General features: G+C 36.8%; 1 protein-coding gene across 4 annotated transcripts in view; it reads left to right on the top strand.

Annotated features, from left to right (window-relative positions):
• VCAN (versican) overlaps positions 1 to 21,129 on the top strand; it is a 105,599-nt gene extending 84,470 nt beyond the window's left edge. For all 4 annotated transcript variants that reach the window (XM_023618040.2, XM_005599584.4, XM_023618039.2 and 1 more), the window contains 3 exons: positions 14,494 to 14,638; positions 19,671 to 19,853; positions 19,999 to 21,129. In XM_023618040.2, coding sequence (XP_023473808.1) covers positions 14,494 to 14,638; positions 19,671 to 19,853; positions 19,999 to 20,126 — 456 coding nt within the window. In that variant the 3' untranslated portion in view covers positions 20,127 to 21,129. The remainder of the gene's footprint in view (positions 1 to 14,493; positions 14,639 to 19,670; positions 19,854 to 19,998) is intronic.
• The last annotated feature ends 4,717 nt before the right edge of the window (positions 21,130 to 25,846 follow it).

Here is a 25,846-nt window from a genome sequence, read left to right as displayed (position 1 = left end):
TTGTTTCTCATGTTGTCTGGGATAAGGCCCTCTGCTCTGTGAGCTTGATGGATGAGACTGATTACTGGCTTATATCTGGCAGCTATGTGAGGTCTGTGAACCATCTGAGGGAGTTTATCTCCCCTGTCAGGTGCCACTCAGGTGAGCTTGACTCATCAGATGTCATTATTCCACTAGGCTGAAGCAAACCAACTTCAAAGTATTTCTCTCGTCTGTATCCATTAATTTTTAATGGACTGTGAAAACTGTGAAAAAAGAAATAGCTTAATTACCATTTCAATAATCTAGACTGGTCCTAAACTTGGTAAATAAGTGAGCATTGTACTTTGTTGAAAGAGAAATATTGACCTTCTCCAGAAATTTTCAGAGGAGGATAACATAACCTAACGTAGGTCATTCTACAACATAAACAAGAACCTTACTCTTAGTTAATTCCCTGCTCTTCATTGGAACCTAAGGGTTATGGAGAGAGCACCAACCCAGGGCCTGAGTTTGAAGAAGGCAGCAAATGAATTGCATAAACAAGCCAAGTTTATCAAAGAAATGACACAAGTAAATCCAGGAAAAACTCTGACAGATCCTTGGTTTCTTCTTAATTCACTCTTTGTGTAAAATAACAGTGTGCTAAGGAGTGTCCCTTAACTTTGAACATTTTGGAACAGAACACACCATCTGCCCAACAGCAGGACTCCCTCCCATTTGACTGATCTCTGGCCCACTTGCCTGCTTCTCGAAGCACCTCTGCCTCTGTCCCTTCCTCTCGGAGATGGCCTAGGTGTCTCTTAAGCTCATTTGTAATTCTTTCCACAGCCACCATCCCCTTAACAGGTTCCATATGTGCGCAAGCCTTTGAATAAAATAGTTCTCCTTTGTTTCGATGTTTACTCTAAATGTCTTGCTTTTGAAAATCCCCCTCATAGTAAACTCTTCATGGGGGAAAGCTGTATCTGCTTACACTTGGAAATGGTGTTAACTGGACTGTGTACAATTTTAAGGTCTTTGTTTATCTTTCAGAGGGATTTCTCCCCTCTCCCGCTCCCTTCCATTTTTTGTTTGAAGGATTTATTAGAGCTTAACCTTCGTGGGAGGTAGAGCTGTATTAACACAAAAAGGACCTTTGATATTTACCACATATTATCTTTTGTTATTCAGTCTTAGAATTCTGTGAAAACAAACAAGTTTATATTACGTCTCAATTTCAATAATTTCTATTCTTGAAATGATTACACTTCGCTTCCAAGAAACTTGAAGCATAATTATATCATATTTAACATGATTATGCTTCATAGCTAGACTAATTCAATTTATATGCTTATACTAAATGAATAATGTTATTTGGCTGAGTTATCTAAATTGCCCTTTTCCTTCAGTGTCTGATTGACCCATTCCACATTATTGGCCTCTACCATAGGATGTTGATATCATTAATAAAATGCCAGATTCTTGTTTCTTTATATCTTAAAAATATTTTTAATTATCTTTTTGGAGTGTTTGCCCAATACATTTCACAAAAGTGTACTCACGAATAAAATTGTTCCTGGCCTTACCCTGCGGATTTATGCTAAGGTCATTTTCTCTTCACACATTTCAGTTTTCACTTTGTCACTTGGTTTTCTACTAACCAGTCACATTTCAGTTTGTCCCTGGCTTTCTACTAACCAGTTATTCTTTAACTTGACTATTGATCTCTAACAGCGAAATACCCTAAGTGCTTTATTAGAAACCCTGAAAAATAGCTTCAATAATGAATTACTTTACTTGTCACCCAAGTAATGTCTTCAAAGACGCTAAGTTAAACCATCCAAGTTAAATACACATTAAAGCTGGCGAACTTAAACAAACATTTCTTATCTGGCCTCTCTACTATTAGCTGACTTTTAAGTTCTTTCTTGAACCTATTGTTAAATGAATGGCTAGTCTGGAGTGTCTCTCCCAGATCTGTTTTCCAGTGCCTGTGCCCTTCCTCTCCCCTTGCTATGAACTCTTGTTACTCCCTCCATAAAATTCTTCACTGTCTTCCCCCTGCCTTCAGTATAAAATTCTGATTATTACCATGGCATACTGTGCCCACCAACTCCATCTGCCACTTTCTAAACTATATCATCTCAAAATACTCGCAGTTCTGGAATGAACCATGACATCTCTTTCCTGCTGGTCTTTGCATATCCTTGCCCCACTGCTTAGAATGTTCTCACCTCTTGCCCTAATTTCATTTAATAAACGTTCAAATACTTTGCTTAGCCAAGTCTTCTTCCAGGAAGCCTTCCTAGCTGAGTGACTAAGAGGCCCTCCTCTGGGTTCCAGAAGCCCTCTGTGTCTTCTTCCCATCCTACCACTGACCCCTGTGGAGTTAATTTCCTGACACTGAGTTTTCTGAAGCAAGGACTAACTTTCATCTCTATTTTTTCAGTACCTAGCAGAGTGGTTGGCAAAAATAGATCCTTAATCAATGTTTTTTAAATGATAACCAATATCTACACATTGCTCAACCAACTCACTCTGTCTTTTGCATCCTGTAATGACCAATTAAGTCTTTTGGCTGAATTTCTTTGTGACAATTCTTGTTTATCTAAATGAAATCTTTTATTTAAAGTTGTACCAGTATGAAAAACATTAAAACATAATAGGTGAGTTTTCAAATATGGTGAAAAGAAAAAAAAAAGTTCTGCGAAAACAGAAGTACATAGCTGAGCATAACACATCTTACTAAAGTTATTAATCTAAAGGAAAACAGATCTTCCTACTGGAAATGATGACAGTTTTGTCCATGGTTGTCCCAAGAATACATCTACAATAAACTTTGGGAAGAAAAAATGGAAAGCAAACTTTTCAACCTCTGCCACCCCTGCAGGCTTGAGTTATATCAGGCCAGCTTTCCCTGAAGCCTTAGGAAACCAACAATTACTCAAAACTTTGAAGGAGGTTTTTTTTTTCCATCATAGGCACATATTCTGTCATTATGCTTTCTGAAGAAAAATGACTTTAAAAAAACCTTATTATCCAAATCCAAAATGTAGTGAAACAAGCAAAAGGAAATCTCACACTGGAATGTTAGCAGCTCATTTCGTTTTTTGTGGATTGCTTGACCGAGGCTGAATTGTTGCCTGAGATTGGACAGACCTTCATTTGTTCATCCACTATCCGAGTCATTCTTTCAAGCAGAGGGAGCCAGACGTCAGGGAACACTGTGGAATCGTTTATATTTCTTTGTCTATATGCTTCCTAGCAAAATCGTAGTCACAACTTCCTTTTCAGGTACAGACTATAGTGTGTCCGTGGACAGCACAATTAGGGACATATTCAAAACTGTCGGGTGCCTTAGTCACACCACTTATAATAACGTGCCTCCCCGAACTATGGTTTAAAATCAACCCGTGCACTTCAGAGATTTAAAGCTGCAACCATCTTGTTCCCTCCTCTCTGACCCCCAGGAATAAAATTCTCGTGAGGGGAGAATTTTGCTCCTTTTTCTCTTTTCTTCAGTGAGTTCCCGCAGCACCATCAGAGCTTGCCCCTCACCCCTGGGGATCAGATGCTTCAGCGGATCAGACACTGTTACTTCAAGGACAATGTCACCTTAGATAGGGCTGTCTCGGGGTTGAGGACTGAATAGAACTGACAATCCAGTTCCCTTTGAAAAATGTTGAGGAGTTTTTGGAGCATTTGATTTGTTCACCAAAAAAAAACCCCCTGACTTTATTCCTATATGTTTTAAAACCATTTCCTATATCTCTTTCACATTTTCCTTTTGTCATCTCTATTTTGTCAGCACTCAGCGTCGCCCCCTGCGAGGCTGCTAGCCCATCGACTTCCTGGAGAGTAGTCACGGGCGCCTCCTTCTCACTCCCCGCTCTGTTTGGAGAAGACAGAGACTTCCTCTCCTCTGCACTTGTCTGAATCTAGACAGAAGCTTCTCGAACATGTTACTAATTCACAGATCCATAAATGTCTTGCTTTCTATCTCTAACCAACTCATCTTGCCCCTTGATAGTTATGATATGGATTACAAGAGGCTAATTGATAGCTTTCTGTACTTAAAAAAATCCTACTTGAAAAATATTTCTGAAAGATAGCTGAATTTTGCACTTTTTTTCACATTTTGATAGGCATGGTTCAGCATTGGTGAGCTGGAACACCTAGAACAAGGGGACACCCACTTGCCCTCCTGGTCAGAGTCGATGCATGAGAATAGCCAGATTGCTTGTGGATTTGACTTTAAATTCTGAGGCCCCTTTTCTTCTTTCATAAATAAATACATCAGGCTGTCAAGCAAAGTAGCGTGAGAAAAATCCAGCTTTGAAAAAGGTGGAAACAGTAAAGAAACAGCCCTTAACCCAGGAAGGGACACTTAAAAAGGACAGACAAAAGGAGTAACGAATCGCAGGCCGTAAACCATTATTCTTTTTCTGCGGGACTGTATCATTATTACCCTTTATAAACACAAAACTTCCTATCCTCCTCTCTCTCCCAGATGTCTTGGCCATTGCAAAAAGAATCAGGAGTATTAATGAATTTCCGGTGTTTTCTAAGCTTATTGGTAGGTTTCTGCTCATTTGAAAGGATTGTACATGATTTGGAATAAAAAAAATGCAAAAGAAAATCCCCAAACAAAAACTTGTTTTACTTTTTCTACCTGAAAATCTTAGAAGACCTTCTATAAAGTATTTGCAGATGGCTGCATGTTGGCTCTGGTGTGGTTTTAGCTCCAAGTCAAGTGCCCCTTCTCTGTGAACAAGTTACACTGCATATCAACATTAATTTAATTATGTTAAACCTCATAGGCTTCATTATATTAACCTAAAAGCCAACAAAAACATATGCGTTTCCTCCTCCTTTGACACATTACTCATGAGTGGAAGAATTCTAAGTTTCTTTTCTGCAGAAGACCACTGAGCTCTTAATGAAAAGTTGTACTTATGTTGTGGTTCAGTTTGGTTTCAAACCAAGAACCGGTTCTTCTGCTTCTGCGTGTGAAATATAACATTGAGCGGTTCTAGAACACAAAGCCCTCATCTCTGCCTTGCCTTTAGTTGAGTGCAGAGAGCTAGTGATGGGTCAACAGCTGGAAGAACAATATCTACTCATCACTGAGAAATCATTTCATAGTTGCCGATATTCTCCTAAAAAAACAAAGACAATTTATCAATGCATCAGTTCCTTCTCACAGATGCTATACCAACAGTGCCCTATGAAACTTTAAAACCACATACAGATATTTAAATTTAATTGCTAATTAGTTTAAGGCAATGCATGGAAAAGGCCAAAAAAAAAATGGTGAACAGGTTTTGGCAGTTTCACATTGCATTTGGGTCCTTAGCACTTCCTGACCAAAGACATGTGCAAACAAGCTTTGGGTGAAGGAACCCAACTGGCACCATGCACAGTGGGGATTAAATGTGAGTGGCTCCGTGGAGCTCTGCCTGGGGCTCCCCGATCTCCCAGTGGTCTCACAGTGGGAGTAACTCACATCCTTTGGAAAATGCTGTTGATAATTACTGCTTTGGGGGGCAGTGAGCTCACGCTATTACACAAGATTAGTGCTGTGCTCCAGAGCTGGCAGACCGTCTCTCCCGCACGGACGTTTGCCAGCTAGGAAAATAATGGGCACGTTGCCACTTTAACAACTGTCAGGAGACCCCAAGTTAGTTTTTCCTTCCTTCAGCATATTCCTGTTTGTAGGATCCAACTCCAGGCTACCAGCCTAGGGCAGTGACACCAAAACAAATGTCTCTTTCTCCTTTAAAACAAAGCTGCTCTTTTCCTTTTGGTTGTCCAACAAAAAGACAACAGCAAAACCATAACCTCTCTTAAAACATAAATAAATAAGGACCCAGAGCAGAGTCACCTCAAGCAAGTACAAGGATCAGAAGAAGGTATATCTCCACCTCACAGGGAGGTCATTTGCCCCCAACAAGTTGAATGAAAAAAGTTAAATGTACCCCCCACAGACTGCAGACAAATGCCTACTGTGTTCCACAGCCGTTGAGGGAAAAAAGGCATTTTGCAGTTCCCAAATGTTTTGTTTTCTGTAATAAGTCGTCCTGCTAGCCTCCTAGCAGATAACCGTGTGACCTGTGTTCTGAAAGGCTGCACGTCACCCAGAGGGGTTGTTCTGAGTTGTTTCTTTAGTGAAAAAGTGGCGTCTTATCAGCCTACATTTCAAACAGGGAGCCAGCGAGCCGTCCTCTTGGGACAGTGTTTCTATTTGGAGTTTGCTTTTATACCTTGGTGGTTATCTGCTTACTCTTGGCATCGCTGCATTTGGATGTTATTTGTTGCTGTGGGAGCCCAGCAGTGGCAACATTAGTTCCAGGTGGTAAAAGGAATTTGCACACAGAGAAGACAGCTTTAGTCCAGGTGTCATGTTTTTATCGCTAATCTGGATAAGTTTTTACCTAAAAACAAACCGAATGTGAGTCACACTGCAGACATTAATTTGCACGCATACATGTTTGTTTCTGATCTGCCCTGTTCCAAGGATTTTAGGTGGATTCTATAGATTTGGCTTTGCTTCTGATGCCCTTTCACCATTGATGTAAATCATCTGAAAATTTAAAAAGGCAAAGTGGAGAAAAAGAAACTATTGTAGATGAACGTTTCAGTCAGACAGAAAATTCAGATTGTAGCTGCAATGGCCTGTAACAGAATGAACGCAATCCAGTTGGTCAATACTATTTAGCCAAGGTCCATCTTCTAACAAAGTATTCTCTTCGTGCTTTCCCTCACAAAACTGCGAGCACATATCACAGATAATCCTTTAATCTTTTTTGCCACATGGAGTAAATAAGCGTAATTTGGGGGTATTCTAAATTCTGTTTTGTTAACAGTGACTTAATTGGTAATTCATAATATAACGATGGCTGGATATCACCACCTAGTGGCCATTTTGTATTTTGCATTTCAAAACTTCTTCCCAGAACTCCACTTAGATCTATGTAGGAATAATATTCTCTTGAATTAAGTTCCTGTAGCTTCCGTTTAAAACTTCTAGTATGAATTGCATTATATTGTGAACCTGGAAGTTAAATGTGAAATGAGATGATTTTTTAAATGCAGCATGAAGCTAACACATGGAGTCACATGCTTAGTAAAATCCTAGCAACTGAGACAAATATTAGGACCAATCTTTCTTGTATCTTCACTTTATACACAGTAATAGAACCAGTGGAAAGTTTTCCTTGGCTGGTTCCCTTGGTACGTGAAGCTAGAGGACTTTTTTTGGCTTTCTTACGAAAATTTTTTACAGTGAATTAAATTAGTGGTGTTTGGGGGGAGGGAGAGGAGGTGGAAAGCTGTCACTGGCCTGTTCATGGAAAAAAATTCCAAATTATAGCTTGAAGTCTTAGTAGATTCTCCCAACAATTATGATCATATGTTACGTCGTGGGACGGCTTCCCTGGACAAACGTCAAGAAGGATTTTTATCAATGGAATGTGTAATTGTTTGAATGTCCTTGGCAAAATCCATAGTTTGAAAGCATAGAGTCTTTAATTTGCCATTTAAGATAATCTAAATTATCATGCATTTTGAAGAATAAAAGGTGATGCCATCTAAGCTGGAAAATTATAGCTAAATATGTGGATATGTAGATGATAGACAGGTAAATACATAGAATAGGCCCTTGGCAGCTGCAGGTTCAAGTTTTGCAGTTTCAATTGTATATGAGAGACCCTGAAGATCCCCAATATGAAATAACTTGTCCTTTTTGCTCAGGCACAGATTTGAACTGCACCCCACGGCTATTTAGTGTGTAAGAATTGTTCAATTAGCTACCAAGACTGTCTAATGCACAGCTCAGTATTCCCATCTCACGGTGTCTGTTGCTGTTGACTCTGCTAATCATTTAACCACTTCGGATCTTCTCTGCTGCGTTTATGTGGGAACCTCCCTGCTACACAGGTCTGTGTGAATAGGGGCATTCCCAAGCTCTTAAATATATCCTTCCCTAGTGCCAAGAAGTACTGTATTTGTAGGGGTGTGTGTGTGTGTGATGGTGGTAAATCTCACATTTGTGTCTCCCAAAAAGATGAACTTTAATTTTATCCAGTGGCTGTGAAAATTCTTTTTTCTTTTCAGTCTCTAGAGAGGAAAGCAAGAGATTGTAAACAAAGTGTCTAACTCTTTAGGGGAGCTGGTTAGTTCCCATTGATTATTCTTTGTAGCTATTTGACCAAGTTAACAAATAAGATCTCAATGAAGAGAATTTGAAATGGGTCCAATATCATGGAGAAGGCTGGTTATCAATTAAGTTTTGATAAGACCAGTTGCTTTGAAAATTTCTTACTTTTAAGATGCTAATAAGAGATTTAAAAACAAGACTCTTTAATGTTCTGGGAATTCTTTCTCTACTAGAGGTGGAAGCGTGACCTTGTAGCTTCAGGGTTTTCATTTTTGAACTGACATTCTCTTTTAAAGACTAAAAAAATCTCGACGTGGAAAAACAAAAACTATTTTGGAATGTTGCATAGGGGATACGAGTAAGTCATTTCATGGTTCAAAAGTCTTCCTTGCTCCAGCCTTGTGTTTTCACCACCCAGCTGTTTGCATGTTTCCTCACAAATTGATTGGGTTATGTATGTATCACGTAAAGGACCAGCTGGGATGTGCCTGTCACAGCAGTAACTGACTACAACTGGATGGTGTCGCTCCCTTCTTTAACTGAAAGCAGTGCTCCAAGCTGAACCCAAGCAAACTCCTTTTTTTAAAGCAAAGCACCAGGTTATCTTTAAATCTTGTGTTTTCTTGAAATAATACATTTTTAACCTTAGGAAAAAATGTGGTTTTCCATCTCTGCATAAGGAAAAGGTCAATTAGTTACACTACACTTTTATCATCAGTTTGTTTTGTTCTTGCTTCTGATGCTAGTTATCTGCTGAGATTTTAGGGCCATTGATCATGGCCCTGTGGTGTCTATTTTAAAGATAAAAGATCCTCTGGTATCTCTGAATGACAATTGGGACTCCTTGACACTATATAATCAGAGATTCACCTTGAAAGGATGTCAACCCTGTCTGACTTTAGCAGATTACTGATAAATTTCAAAAGCAGAGACCTCACCCCCAAACAAACACACTCCCCTCCTCCTCCCAGTTGATTAAATCAAGTTGGAGACTTGCAAAGAGCTGGGAAGGAGAGAATAACTCTTTGGCCATTGTGCTTGAGAAAAATCAGTCAAGTCCCTCTTAGATCTGTGGGATTGAGGTCACCCTCCAAGAGTGAAGAATGTTGGTGGGCAGGGAGGTCCTGGGTGCTCCAGAAGACCTGCAGGGAAATTCTTCGCTTTTATGTTCATGTGAGACAGAAATAATTCTTTGACAATAAAATACAGATTATTTGGAACAAAATAATCTAAGCGTTTATAAAGTTTGATAGATTTTGATGAATACCTAGTCTGCTCTGAGTTTTTCCTCTCAATATTAGGATTGGTTCCAAAGGAGTTCTCTGGTCTGTGGAGACAGTTTTCATGTGAGAGCACTGTACTTAGTGTTAGATTGGGCCAGGGTTTTTTGAATCATTTTATGCTTTTGGCAATTGATTTACTTGAATCCAATTGGGGGAGAAAGAAAGAGAAAATAATAACTGAAAAATCACTAAATCCAATTGAATGGATATGACTGTCTTTTTTGGCACTTTTTTTAACAGATACTGAGGGATGGTCATTTAATTGAAACTCTAAAACTAAAGTAACTTTATCATAGAATGTACAGCATTCACCAGTTTCATTCTAGGTATAAAATAATTATGTCATCCTAAAATGCAACTTTGGTATAAGAAAATTTTACATCTGAGCTGACTTTCCTCTACATCAACTATTTGAGTTTTATGTCATAATTTTCTCTGGCATCAGAAGAGAATGAAAAGGCACAGCAATTTAAGATTCTCTTTTCAGACATCGTATGTGATGTAATTCTGGTCTCTGGGGGAGGCAACAAGAGTTCGGGGCTTGGGATGGGGAACGTGAGTCTCCGAGACGCAGACAAACATGCAGAGTTCTGGTCAGCATTTGTTTTTGTCAGCAGGGTTAAAATGAATTCTCCCCAAGCCATGCTTGCTTTTTGGAATAATTCTTAGTTTGCCCTAGAAGAGGGTTGATCCCGGATAGATCACCCAAGATGTTTGCTCATAATCCCAAACAAGGAGGAAACAATGCATATGGGAGTGGGGAGTTTTTCTCTGCTCATTCTAAGAATCTGTATTTTTGTATGTATGAGACACTGTCTATATGAGAGGGGCTCCATTTCATTCTTATAACTCAGAATTGGTTTCCTGAGGACAGATCTTTTCCTAACATTTAACTTTAGTGAAAAAAAAGTACCTTATTAAGCCTAAAGTCGAAGATTTATTTTTTATACTCTTTCTTCCTGCAAGTGATGTTAAATAAGGCTGTAAAAAATTCAGGAGGAGACAAAGAAAGTTGTTCAGAAAACTGGAGTTTCCTTTGCTAAGTCAGTTTGGCAATAACATGAAGCAAAATCAAAGCATCCTAGCCAAAATAAATCTGCACAATGGAGCTATCAGATATGAGGTAATAGTGTGACATGCTTGTGGCTATCAGACACTCTTGTAAAAACCACAGACCTAAAATTTGGTCCTGCACCATTAAGCCACAGCTCTGCCAAGCAACAACACAGAACACATGTTTTAAATCACTGTTGCAAGCCAAATGTAATTCCCACCAAAAACAATTAAATCTTTTACCAGAGGTCTGAGTCTGGGCAGCTCAAACCCTGAGAATCGCTTCAGTGGCATGGAATCTGAATCTCATTTCAGTGTGAAAATGAGATGGTTGTTCAGAGCAGGAGGAAATGTCAGCTGCAAAAGACATGGCAGTCAGTGACTTGGGTAACTTGAAGTGAAATTTGTGGAGGTTAAACTGAAAAGGGTTAGCTGAGAAATGTGAAAGTCCTTTCTGATAGCTGCATAGATCATTTTATAATGTTCATTTATATCGAGTAGAAGAATAATTCATGCTCACTCTAGGGAAGTTGGAAAATATGTAAGAATATATAGAATACAATAGTATCTCCCAGTCTCCTATTACTCAGATATAAACTGACATTTTACTGCATTTCCTTTTGGTCTTTCCCACCGCCCCGCCCCCGTACACACACATAGCTGCATCTGAGAGTGTGTATAAAATTTGGATCATTGTATATTTTAGTACTTTTTACTTTTAATCTAACACTTCTTTTAGTATTTCCTGTCTCCTTATATATTCTTTAAAGACCAGATATTTAATGGTTATATAAAATTCCATTGTCTGGCTATACCATAATTTATTGAATATATGTTAGCTCTGTAGGTCGTTTCCCTTTTACTGGTAGTATAAATAGTATTTTATTAATAAAATATTATTAAGTATTTAGCATTTATATGTTTATTATTAATAAAATACTGTAAGTAGTAGTTTATTTTGTGAAACGTTCACATCTCTGATGATTTTTTAGGATAGAATTTTATAAGTGGAATTATGGGATCCTAGGGTAGGAACTTTTTGAGGCTCTTGATATGTGTTGCCAACTGTTTTCCAGAAAAGTCTTTTACTTCTACTGGCTATGTCTGCGAGTGCTTGTCTCACCCATCGTTTGCTAGCAGCAAGCAACACCTTCGATTAGGGGTGGGTGTGGATAGGGAAGAAGGCAATATACTCTGCAGCTCATTATTTCTAAATATCAAATTATTTATTGAACAGCAGCAGTACGGGCCAGGCATAGTTCCTGGCACTGAGGATACAGTAGTAAACAAAAGAACCTAAAATTCCTGTCCTCAATGTGCTTTGTTCTACTAGGGAGAAAAAATACAACAAATAAGTAAATGATATAGAATATCAGGAGGTCATGTGTTATGAAGAAAAATAAAGCAAGGAAGGGAGATGGGCAGTGTGGGTGGGCACAGAGGAAGGGGAACATTGCACCGGTTGCACGTGCTAACAGGGTGCTGGAAATTTCCCACCTTTGAGGACATTTACTAGTTTTTTGTAAGAGGTTACTTAAAAAGTAAGGTAAAAGTATTAAGTATTTGAGGAACTCTGGAATCATTTTCTGTAAAAAGTATTAAATGTAGGTTTTGTTAGTTTTAAGAATTTCTATTGTTTTGTTTTTTATTTTTGCCCTACTTTAATTCCTCTGTTAAAGATGGCTTAGTTATACTTCAGCAAGAGCTGAATATAACTTTTGTATCTCTGCTTTGTTGCTCCATTTCCTTGTAAATTGTGTATTAAAGGAGCTGGGGAAAAAAAGGCTTGGTGGGTAAAGGGTGAAGGATGATAAAGGAATGGAAGTAAGCAGAGAAAAGGAAAATAGAGAATTCCTTAGAATCCCAGCTCAGAGCAAACGCCAGTTCTTGGTTGCGGGGAGACCTGCCAGTCAGAGTTCTCGAGGGAGTGTCGTCCCCCGAGCTTCCTTCCCCGGGCATCTGGGGGTGACTCAGTGGGATGATTCAGGCCAGTAGAGTTGGATGTAAATCCATCTAGTTTCTGGATTAGCTTTTCCACCAGAGAAACAAAAACAACCTTCATTGTTTGTTTTGGCGAAAAAGAAAAAAATAAAAACACCTTTCTTAAGCGTCTCTTGGTTCTTTGCAACTTTATCACTCTTCAGGGACTCTTTTTCCATAGCAGAGGTCTCTTGTCCCCTGTCCTAATTTTGGCATGATCGGGGAGGACCTTAAAGCAAAGCTAGGCAAAGAGATGGAAGGAAAAGTAGAAGGTCTCTGAATCCTGAGGTTTTCAAAGTTTAGTCTTCCTCTCGCAAGATACTTTATTAAAGATTTAGTTTTTGACCCTCTTTAAAAGTTTTGAAAACTACCTTTTTCTGAGAAGAAAAGCAAATTACAGGTATTCTGTAATATATTTATTATACATATTTAAAAGACATGAAAATAGCCATGGCGCTGTCGGGAGTAAATAGTAGGACCATTTTTTGCATGCCCTGAATTGAGAACAATTGCCTCAACTCTTACGTATAGCTTCTTCCCAAATAAAATCTAACTCATTGTTTGAAATCACAGACTTATTTTAAGTTTAATTCAAGGACAGACTAATAGATCTTTAGGCCCAAAAAAGACAGCCATATGAGCCATTGTCGCATAGATGAATCTGTATTTCTACCATAGCAGGAAGCTTGTCTCCACCAGTCTTGTCAGCATGAGATCTGATGTAAAACATAACAGTAGGCAAAGCACAGTGGGAAAGTGACACTCAGGTTGGGCCAGAAAGACACTGAACAAACAAACTTGTCCGATATCACACTCTAGTTAGGAGGAGGCCCAAGACAACGAACGTGGACTCTTGTTTATAGTCCCATATTATTTTCATCTGACCAAAGTTTGTTATTTTTGAATAGGCATGGGGACTGTGTTTTTCATATAATTATTGGTTGATATGGAGGCAGCATTTTAAAATAACAAAACATTAAACATAAACCAGAGAGTCCTGGGTACTTAATATCTGTAAGCTCCAAATTATTCCCAAACCTGCCAGATTGTTGTAAGAGAGAATGCATACCAAGTACCTAGAAGAGGGCTCCGTCCATTATAGGTGCTGAATAAATGGATGTATTACCACGAAGGAAGGCAAAAGAGATTTCTGTTTATATAACGTTGCTCAGAGTGGGGAATCAATAGATACCATTTAAACATATGGATATAAAGATAGCCAGTAAAAACATCAAATCAATAAAATCCTTTTCAATTATCTAAACACACATTACACAAAGAAAAGCAAACATATAGTAAGATATATCTTTAAAAGTTTATCTTTTATAACCATATGCATAAATATGATAAATGTTCCTGTTAAGAGAAAACAACTTCCAGATTAGATCATAAAGCAAAACTCAACTGGATAGCACACATCAGAATCACATCTAAAACAGAATAACCCAGAAAGGTTGAATATAAAATGATGGGTATAGTTATATTAGGTAAATACATAAAATATAGCAGATACCTCAGTTTTTAACAAAATAAATGAATTTGTATAAAAACAGTCACATTAAATAAGACAAAGAAAGATGCTTTATAGTGGTAAAGAGAGAAAAGAAAGAATAAAAATTCTATCGCACTATCTATAAAATTATGTGCACATAAGGGCTGGAAGAAAACATGATGGATCAGAGCGATGAGATTATGGATTTTTTTTTCTAGTTCCATTTTCATTAATGCTGTTACAATTAATAATAATAACATGATTAAATTTCTTAAATTGAGCATTGATTATATATTTAGAAATCTAGGATAACTAGAATAAAATTCCTCAGATATGACTCATTGCCAAAGAAAAAGTACATATTTTTTGAAGAGAGACTTTGAGATCCATATATTGTCTACTCAGAGTGTAAAAATCTTTTTATTTACCACCAAAATCATTTCAGCTAGATGATTCAACAGAAATCGTTGAGTCCATTTTAGAATGGAATTGACTTGTGGTGTCATGCCACCATAGCTCTAATAATATACTACTCTTTGACTATCACCCTCCCTCTATTTTTACAGCAATATGAGAACTGGAGGCCCAACCAGCCAGACAGCTTTTTTTCTGCTGGAGAAGATTGTGTCGTAATCATTTGGCACGAGAACGGCCAGTGGAATGATGTTCCCTGCAATTACCATCTCACCTATACTTGCAAGAAAGGAACAGGTAATGATTACCCCATTAATAATGTATACTTCACTTGCATTTCAATTATCAAGTGAATTCAGGAAGACTAAGCTTCGTTCTTTAAGACACAAACTACATATGCCATTTACAGCTTCTCTTGTTGCTCTGGAATATTTCACTCTTCCCATACAATCGAAAAGTTTGTTTTCAGTAATGTTTTCACCATAGATTTCAGGTGCTTAAGATAACAACGTGACATCTATGTAGAAAAACTACCTGACAGTATCTTTAAGAAAAACAAGTGCCAGCCCAAGGTCCTATAGACCATTATTTTGATGAAGAGAGCATTAAAAAAAAATTGGTTGTCAACGTTTAAAAATTGGGATACATCATAAAATAATCTGGATTTTTGACTTCAAAAAAAAGAACACCTGGTCCCATTTGGCCCAAGTTCACATTTGTCCGTGGTTTGAAGCACTGGACCTGAAACCAGCTGCCCTCCCTGGGTGGGGGCCATGGCCTCGGGTGGGCCACAGCCCTCATTCCGGCCTTCCCTGGTCTGACTTGCCTGGTCTCCGTAGGCATTTGAGTTTTTGAATCATTCCCTTAGAAGCTTATTGTGCTTATAAACCATGGAACAAAAAGCCATCCCTCTATCTTTAGTTGAATACCTTCAAGACATGATAAGATAAAAACATTTGTAATGTAAGTTCCACAATGAGGAGAATTGTTTAGTTGACATTAAACAGACAGCATTAAGGAAGCTGATTTTTTTTAAGTGTGCTGTGTTTGTTATTGACCAGTATGTTTGACTTTCTAAGGCACACTCTACAGACTTCTTCCTTAAACAAATAGGAATTCCGTCAACATTTTTTAACCTGTTTGCAATTGATAATTGCGTTAAAGCATGAATATTTAGTCTCTGGACCAAGACTTTTACCCACCTCAACTAAGAGTACGAAGAAGAAATGCAAAATAGAAAACCCATTTGATTTGTCCTTGAATGTAAAGATAATAAAACTAAAAATACACACGCTGTAAATATTTTAGGAAAAACTTAAACGCCAATAATGAGAAATTCTATTAGAAGAAAGAGAACACTGATACACACAAAGCTCAGATGAAACTCAGCTGTCATCCATGACTACTTTACTCTGCTCTTCTCATCTAAAGTAGAATTTGCTCTGAATATCCTTTCTATTTGAGCAGCTTTCCTGACTATGTGCCTTACTTGAGCGCTTCTGCGATGGAACTTGTCAAAATAGCAAATCGAGTGTTTGCTGTTTTCCCTGTTTCTTGTGTAAGAAGTCTTTAATGAACTGTTTGTCTTTATCCAAATGTCGTGTTTGCCTTCTTAGATCTCCAAATGGTCCCTGGAGTCATGCTTTTCATTTTATCATCCGAATATTCTTATATTGCTTGTCATTTTTCCCTATAGCAAGATTTCTCGACAGCAGCACTGTTCACATTTTGGGTCAGATAATTCTTAGTTGTGGGGGGCTGCCCTGTGCGTTGTAGAATGCTTAGCATCATCTCTGCCCTCTGTGCACTGAATGCCAGTAGCATTCTCCTCCACTCCACATCCCCCTCCTCTGCTTTGTGACAACTAAAAATGCCTCTAGACATTGCCAACTGTCCCTGAGGAAGAGGGGGAGGAGAAAAACCACCCCAGGCTGAGAACCACTGTCCTACAGCTAAAACAGATTCACAGAAACATCAACACGGTTTACATTTCTAAGGAGGAAAGCGATTTATAAAACGTTGGCTCTACCTCATTAAAGGAGAAAAAAACCCAAAACACCCCCAATTCTTGTATTATATCTCCCTGCTGTCTGATTTTTATTTATGTAGACTTAGTTCATTATTAATCAGTACGCTGGGGAGTTTTATGAATTTCATAAATGTCTGTAGACTTTTATAAAAGATACTCATTTCTCCTTTCAGATGTTTTAGATATCCTTAAACATACAGACCTGAGTAGCTCTACTTTTAATTAAATACTTGTAAAGAAGGATTATAATATATTCAAAGGACATGTTTCCTTTTAGAAAAAGAACACCTCAATGCATACTATCCACGCATCTTTGGAACCTCCGGAAGGTTCCTTCAAATCTCATCCATCTACTTCCCAATTCCAGCCTTGGATAACGACCTAATTCTCTTACTTTTCTCTTTAGCATTATCACATATGCTTGTATCTATAAACAACAAATTGTTTAGTTTTTCACATTTTTGAACTTTACGTAAGTGGATCATACTGTATGCATTTTGTACCTTGCTTTTTTTGTTCAGTATTGTGTTTGTGGGATTTATCCGTGTTGATGCATGTGGCTGTATTTCTTCATTTTGGCTGCTGAATAGTATTTCATTGTATGACTATTTAACTTTTATTTATCAGTTCTCCTCTCAATGGACATTGGGTTAAATTCAGTGTTTTTGCTATTATAAACAATATTTCTATGAACATTCTTAAACTTGTTCCTGGTAGACTTTTATGAGTTTCCATAGGGTATTTTTCCAGGAGAGAAGTGCTGAGTCATAGGATATATGTACCATCAAATTTACTAGAAAAATCTCAAATTATTTTCCAAAGTGGTTGTACCAATTTGCACTCCCACCAGCTATGTGTGAGAGATCCTGTTACTCCACATCTTCTCCAACATTTGATATTATCGGACTTTGAAATTTTTGCCAATCTGGTGGGTATAAAATGTTATCTCTTGTGATTTAATTTGTATTTTCTTGGATACTTTCCCCTCAATAACTTTTCATATACTTTTAGGTCATTTATAGCTCTTCTTTTGTAGAGTATCGTTTCATGTCTTTTGCTTATTTTTTAAAATTGGTTGCTTCTCTTTTATATATTGATTTGTAGGAGTTCTTTTTATATCCTCTTACTAATCCCTTAACAATTAGATACATTGCACATATATTCTCCCAGTTTGTAACTTATCTTTATACTTACTCAATGGCATTTTTTAATGAACAGAATTCTTCATTTTGTTACATTTTCCTTTATGGTTTAAACCATTTTGTGTCTTAAGAAATCTTTACCTACCTTAAAGTCATAAAAATATTTTATATTGTTTTCTAAATGTTTTATAGTTTTGCCTTTTATATTTATATATTTAAACTATCTAGAATTGATTCCTCAGTATTCTCTGAGGTAGGGAACAAAGTAAACTTTTTTCCATATGAATACCCAATTGTTCAAATGAAAATCTCCCTTTCCTCACTGCTTTGCCATGTCGAGTCTGTCAAATTTCTAGCATATAATTGTGAATCTATTTCTGGTCTATTTACCTGTCCTTGCCAACATCAAACTCACTGAATTATTTTATTTTGCTTATTTATTTATTTACTATTTTATTTTAGCTTTATACATCTTCCTCACGGTTATGAAGACAACTTCTAATTTGTCCACATAGCACATAATCAGATATAATCAGTTATCAAGTTGATGATTTTTAACCTTCTCTATCACTTTGGTCTCATTCTGTCTCATACTTGCTAGTATCTAGGCCTTGGTTTAGGCTTTCTATATTACACTGAAAGAAGTGGAGGTATCCGGCTTGGGGTTGTTGTTGAACCGTATACATAATGTAGTTTACTAATTGAAAATGACATATTATTATAAAAATCTCTGTTTATCTTATAGGAATTTGTGAACATCAAATACTTGCACAAATATTTCCAATTTCTTAGTTATAGATAGTATGACTTTATAATCTATTTTTTAATTATGTCTCCCTGAGTGACAATTTTTTATGTGAATGAAAAGATATACTTGGATTGTGTTTCATTAAAGATAACTTTGTTTGCCATGGGATCAATATGTTCCAAGCTGTTTTGTCAAGCAGAAGTAAATTAGAGGAACTAAATATTGGAGTTAAATCCAAATTTGTCATTGCAAAAGAGTATCATTGTAAACAGCCTTCTGGATATGTAAATAAATTTAATATTTGTAAACTTTTAACATTAGGATGTTGACATCTAAACATCTTGGTACCAAGGTTTCTGGTAATCATTCTCCCATTGAAGAATTGTATTATTTCATGAGAGAATATGCCATGTTCTTGTAGGCCTTGTGGAGTTGGAACTCTTAAAGTAAACTATAGATAGAAAATGCCATTTAGGGAAATTATATTTAAGTTATATTTTTATTACAGATATCTAGCAAAATACAGTCATTTAATAAAAGCTAATTTTTAAAGTGTATCATTTAAAACAAGCACATTAATGTTGAATAAAACAATAGGTTAATACTAATTCAGTTGAATCCATTTTCCTAGTGTCTTGAATTTCAAAATCGCAAGGTTTCTTTTACTTCTATTTCTTTTTTGTTATTTCTACTATTGCTAAGTTTGTTGATATTTAGAATTTTTCACTGTAAGTTAAAAATGATGATTAAATATTCTAAGGTTTACCCACATTTCCCTTTCTCAAGAATTGATTTATAAGATAATTACAAAACTCAGGCATGAATACTATGTCCTGACTTTCCCCTGTCTCTATACAGAAGAAAGAAAAGAGCAAATAAATGTAAATAGAACCAAAGATATTTTATTTATACTTAGGAGTCCATATTTTTGACATATTTTGAAACTATCATGTTAGTATAGATTATAAGTTTTTTCAGGGGGTGACAGTAGTAGTTAATCGTTACAAATCCATTATTGTTCCAAGTGAAGGTGGGTAATAAGTAAAAACTCTGGGATGATGATGAAGACAATACCAATGGGCCACATGTTGGCATGGGACAAATGTTTTGTAATTTGAAATTTTTTCAGAAAACTGGCCCTGCCGGTTGGATAGATGAATGCATAACCATTTAACCTTCTGGTTCTTTAATAAAACACAATTCAAGATAACATAATCTGAGATTCATACTAGGCCCAGAGCCTCAATATTAAGTTTTCCTCTTGAAAAATTTCGATTTCTGATTCTAAATGATTGCCTTTGATTAAGGTGCTTGATAGGGTACCATAAAGAGGGAAAGAGAAAAAAAAAGAGATGCATGTAATGGGAATATTTAGATTATTTGGAAATAACCCGATTTACTTTTCTTTAGTTGCTTGCGGCCAGCCCCCAGTTGTAGAAAATGCCAAGACCTTTGGAAAGATGAAACCTCGTTATGAAATCAACTCCCTGATTAGATATCACTGTAAAGATGGTTTCATTCAACGCCACCCTCCAACTATCCGTTGCCTAGGAAATGGAAAATGGGCTATGCCTAAAATTACCTGCATGAACCGTAAGTGGTCCTTTAGAAAGAATGGACAACCGTGCTATAACAAGTACTAGACACTCTCATTTTACGGCTACGGTATTGGTAGTTTAGGGTATGGAGCAAGTAATATTGTTGTGTTTTCTTTCTTTCTTTCTTTCCTTTCATGTAGCATCTGCATACCAAAGGACTTATTCTAAGAAATACTTTAAAAATTCCTCATCAGCAAAGGACAATTCAATAAATACATCAAAACATGAGCACCGTTGGAGCCGGAGGTGGCAGGAGTCGAGGCGCTGATCCCTAAAATGGCAAACATGTGTTTTTCATCATTTCAGCCAAAGTCCTAACTTCCTGTGCCTTTCCTATCACCTCGAGAAGTATTATCAGTTGGTTTGGATTTTTGGACCACCAGCCAGTCATTTGGGATTGCTGTGCTCCCAAAACATTTTAAATGAAAGTATTGGCATTCAAAAAGAAAGCAACCAAAATGAACAAAAATGAGGGCAGAGAGTAACCATTTCCAGCCTATCTAATTTCTTTAGTTTTCTATTTGCCTCCAGTGCAGACCATTTTATAATGTATACCAGCCTACTGTACTATTTAAAAAGCTCAATTTCAGCACCAATGGCAATGTAAATAAGATGATTTAATGTTGATTTTAATCCTGTATATAAAATAAAAAGTCATACTGAGTTCGGGCGTATTTAATGATGATTATGGAGCCTTAGAGGTCTTTAATCATTGGTTCGGCTGCTTTTTGTACTTTGTTTAGGCTGGAAACGGTTTCACTTGCCCTTTGTCAGCAAGACTGAGGACGGCTTTTCCTGGACAACTAACAAACAAAAGTCTTGTAGGTCACTGCGCCATCTCAGCCATAGTAGTTGCAGTTTGCTTCCATGTGATTCTGAAGCCTGGCCAATGGGATCCGGACAAAAGTAGGGACTGCAATGTGAAACACCTCTTTGCTGCATTCTTTTTCTTCGCTTACAAGAAAGGCCTGAATGGAGGACTTTTTTATGACCAGGAGCAGTTTTTAGGGGTCAAAGTGCTAATTATTAACTCAACCAGGTCTACTTTTTAATGGCTTTCATAACACTAACTGGCAAGATTACAGATCAACACATTTCAAATGGATAGAGACCTAGGACTCTGGAGGGTGGGGGATTGTTAAAAACAACCACACACATTCAAAGAAAGAAATTTTGTATATATAACCATTTTAATCTTTTATAAAGTTTTGAATGTTCATGTATGAATGCTGCAGCTGTGAAGCATACATAAATAAATGAAGTAAGCCATACTGATTTAATTTATTGGATGTTATTTTCCCCCAATCCTGAAAATTGACATGGTAGGCTAGTTACTTTTCAGTGTTAGCCTTTGCACTGCCCTCACACAGTTTGGAACCGTATAATCTAGGTACTTTTCCCTGATTACATAATGTGATGGATAGAATGCATCTGTGTTTATTATGAAAGGAGTGGAAAAGTGTATAGCTTTCAGCACATGGTGTTTGCCCAGTCTAAGCAAGGAGCATACATATAGAAATAGTGTGGGCATTCTTCTTATTAGGTGGAGTGTATGTGTTGAAATTTCTCCCTATCTCTTCTTACTCTTTTTCCTCCCCTTTGTTTGAATAAAGTGACTGCTGAAGATGACCTTGAATCATTATCCACTTAATTTAATGTTTGAAGAAAAACCTATAATGGAAAGAAGGCATTTAGGAGTCTTTCCCTGATTTCAGTTAGAACAACCTTGAAAGGGTAGACAACAAATAAATATGCAAATAGAAAAAGAGCAGACTCAACATTGATTCTTTTTCATGAAACTTCTTTTGGCTTAGAAGGAACGACAGTAGCCACAATCTCACACAGTGTTTTTATGCAAGTCCCCTTGGTTGCTGCATTAAATGTAATCCACCTTTGGGTGTTCTAGAGCACGGAACAACACTGTGTCAGCCTATTAAGTTTTAATTTTTCCTCTTTCATTACAATGCACATAATAAGTTTCTGTATTTATATTATAACATGTATAGTGTAAAATGTGAATGCCTTTTTTTTTTTTTTTTGTGAATGAAAATCTAAAATCTTTGTAACTTTTTATACCTGCTTTTGTTTCACCAAAGAAACCTAAAATCCTTCTTTTACTATACTGTGACTGGTCTGGTTATTTACAACTTTAAATCCTAAAGTGCACCAACATTTTTACATTCTGTTTCCATCACGGAAAGCAAGCTGCTGGCTTGGACGAAATGATTTTGTGGCTAGCAGAGAGATGATTATATATGTGTCTGCAGAAGTGGAGATAGTAATTCTGATAATATTTACATCCACGTACTTAGGCACTAATCTCTTCTGTGAAAGAAACACACAATAGGAAAAGTGATAGTTCACATTTACAGAATGTTTCCTACAACCAGGCCAAATGTTTTATGTGCAATACCTCGCAAGCCTGTAGAGAGGTGCTGGTAATGTCTGAGTGATGTGGGATCAGGTGTAGGGAACTCAAGTCATTTGTCCAAAGTTACATAATTAGTTTGTAGTGGATGCAGGTAATCTCCAGAACCTCCGTGATATTAAGAAAAATATAAAATATTGTGTTCCCAATTGTTGTGCATTCAGGAAGTCAATTTACTGGCTAAAAGATCATATCCAAATGATCATCAGAGGACGTCAAATATGTCAAGTTCCCATCCATCCAGATATCCACCCATTTCTTCGTTTTTCATTCATCCACTATTCATTAAGTACTGACTATGTGTCAGGCTCTGAAGATTCAGCAATGAACGAGTTAGACAGGTCTCTTCCCATGTAAAACTTTTATACTGGATGCATCCCATGGGAATTATTTTACACCCATTCTATTCAATATCTTCACTGATAAGTTGGAAGAACAGATCCATTATATGTCCTGCAATTGTATAGAAGATATCGTAAAGGATAAAGGTGAGTTGAAAATTATTTTGAGATTTCCTTCTTGGAATGTCAAAAATACATGGGAGGCTGGGCATGAATAGACGCAGAAAAGAAGAGATTCTTTTCCTTGCTGAGCTTGTCCTTTTAATGTCAGTCTGTCATATCTTTTACACAGAACTCTCAACAAAAATTACCCAAGGGAGTATATAAGAGTTTGCATTACTTGTGCATATACATCCTTGTTAGATGTTAATAAATCCATCAAGTAAATTTTTATGGAACTAGGTGCAAATAATGGAGTCTGTGGGATGTTCCATTACCCAGAATACTGGGACAGAGTGAGAAGTTTGAGACTGGCACCACTCAAAGTTGGCCAAAGGTGGTTTTCTATTTGTTTCTAAAGGCTAGGTTGCCTATCAGAGGAAAGGATGCACCCCTGCCATAGAGGGCTATTTAAGAGGTGGTCTTCCAGGGTAGCTGAAATGGCAAAGAGGTAAGAGAGAAGGTACAGGGAGGAATACGTCATTTTAATGTGACAGCAAGTAGACCTTTGCTGATCTTAAGTGCATTTTCAATACAGTGCATGAAGTAGGAGCTGATTTAGCCTCGAGCTGATTGTCCAGAAGTCATATATCATATAAAATAAAGTTATGGAATTTGGAAATTGACAGAAAAAAATCATTGCAAAAATCTTCAGAATTGATTTTGTGCATGACTTGTGCCTGAGTATCTCCCCAAAAGAGAATCTACAGGAAGAAATATATTTTGGATAAAGGTAAAAGATGTTATTATCAAGTGGCTAAAGTCTCAATGATGACTTGAACATTTTTTAATGCTTCTGGTGATGTTCCCTAATGTTACAAATGCAGTGAAACGGTTTTCGGAGAAAAAGGCCCTCAGTGAGGTTTTTGTACTGATGTTTGTGCATCTTTTTTTTATCGTGCTGCAATTTCCATTTGCTAAACAAACCAGAATTCACCCAAATGACTCTTTTCTAAAACAAGTCCAAATAGAAAGTTTATAAAGGTCTTTGAATGAATCATTCAAGATTGTATAATCTTTTCCCATTATTACTCATATCTGTATGCTTGGATCCCAGCTGGACAAGAAATAGCACATGCCAAACAACAGGAATGGTTTTTGTTGAGATGTTTACAGAATAAGCAAAGCCTGGGTTTTAATTGGAATTTAATTCAGAATTCTGTCGGAGTCCGTCAAATGATCCTGCTGCAGACTAACAGTTTACTGCCTTAAGGCAGTAAATCTTAAATGATTTTTGATAGGATTTACTCTAAAATTTTAAAAATTATGTACTCATCACATTTTAAGTTGTCAACCAAAAAATTTTCATCATAAACAGTTTTAAACGATGTTATATTGTAGTATGTTAAATATTGCCTTTCTAAAATAAACGTATAGCATCACTCTTAAATATATTCAGTGGAATCTAAATATCCTAGTGGTTTGATACCCACTGCCATCCATTTAAAAAATACTTGAAGAAAAATACTCTTAACAATGAAACATTTTATATTTTTCTTATCTTTGGACTTTTTATTTCAGTTCCTCCCGTGGAATTTTATCTAAATGTTATACATTAATATGCTTGAAAGCGTTCTATTGATTAAGCTATCAAAAAGATACATCAAAATTTGTACTTAAAAGTTAAAAATTAATTTTTCTTGTGAATATAAAACTGTAAAAGTTAACAATCTGGATTGAGTTATCATTGTAATTTACTGATATACAATGGATCAAAACAATAGTACCCTCTTACAAAATTTGAAAGATAATTATTATCATAAAATTTTATTAGAAATACATCTCAATGAGATGATTAGGCTGTTTTTCCCAGTTCACATTTCCACGAGTAAATATTACTTAAAACTAGAATGTGTCGTGGCTTGTCATCGATTCTATTTGTATTTTGTTTTTAACATTTAAACACTGAGAAAACTTTTCACATTAATAAATAGATGGAAATGATAGTTTCATTATGCAATGCTACTCAATTTTTTTTTTTACCTCTTTCTGAATTACATGCCAAAAATTACATAGTGGTCTGTCAAAAGTTGTTTTCAATTACCTTTCAGTTGACATCTCAATGAAGTCTCCCTTAAATTTTTCTTTTAAACACCTGACTTAAAAAAAGAATTTGATTTGTACGCTGTCATCAGAATCATTCATTTGATTCGTCTTTTTGTTTGCTCATAGTTTTTACATTCCACGGTGATGCATCCTAAGACTCAGGATGGATGAGAGATGCATTTGATGTGGTGGTGGTTTTTCATGAAGTGGGAAAAGGGCAATTGTCTAAAGCCTTTGGTTCTCAAAGTTTGTTCCCTGAAACAACAGCGTTAGCATACCCTAGGAACTTAGAAGAAATGCAAGTCCTCAGACCCTAACCTACTGAATTAGAAACCTGGGGAGTAGGACAGCAACCTGGGTTTTCAGAAGCACTGCATCTGATCCTGGCGCATTCTAAAGTTTATGAGAACTGGTATAAAGAGATGCACAAGTGTTACCAGCAGCCTCCACTACAGACATCTTAGGTAGATGAGTTTTAGGAAAGAGGCCAAATAAAAGTTGAAGTTCTGAAAATCGCTTCCCTTTGTGTGCCCACGTACCCCTTGGAGAGTTTGGGGCACTCCCAGGGTAAGTGACCCTGGTTTGGAGACCACTGCTGGAAGATATGCAGTCCTTAAGTAGTTTCAGATTTTTAGTACATTATCTATCTGTATTTATGAGCATGTGTTCTATCTGTTTGACAATGACTGCTTTCCAACCTTTGGATAGGCCTCTGATTTTACAGAATAAAGTGAAAAAAGCTTTCTCTCCAGGGAAAACTGAATAAAGCAGCATACTTAAGAATAAACATTTCTTAAAGAATAGACCTGAAACAAAGTTTGGAATGCAGGAAGTAAGACAAATTTAAAAACAGAAATAGAAGCAAAGAAAGTATGTTGTAACTTCCCAGCAGTAGCTGGCCAGGAAAAGGACCTTCAAGTTCAGTGGGAAGCCCTAAAAGAGGGCTGGTGGGGTACTCCTTGGGGGTGAATTGATCTCTGAATAACTCCAGTTGCTGATTCAGATCAGCCTCTC

The sequence above is a fragment of the Equus caballus genome, chromosome 14 (assembly GCF_041296265.1).
Source record: "Equus caballus isolate H_3958 breed thoroughbred chromosome 14, TB-T2T, whole genome shotgun sequence".
In the NCBI taxonomy this organism is placed as follows: domain Eukaryota; kingdom Metazoa; phylum Chordata; class Mammalia; order Perissodactyla; family Equidae; genus Equus; species Equus caballus.
This window is presented reverse-complemented; position numbering and strand designations above follow the sequence as displayed.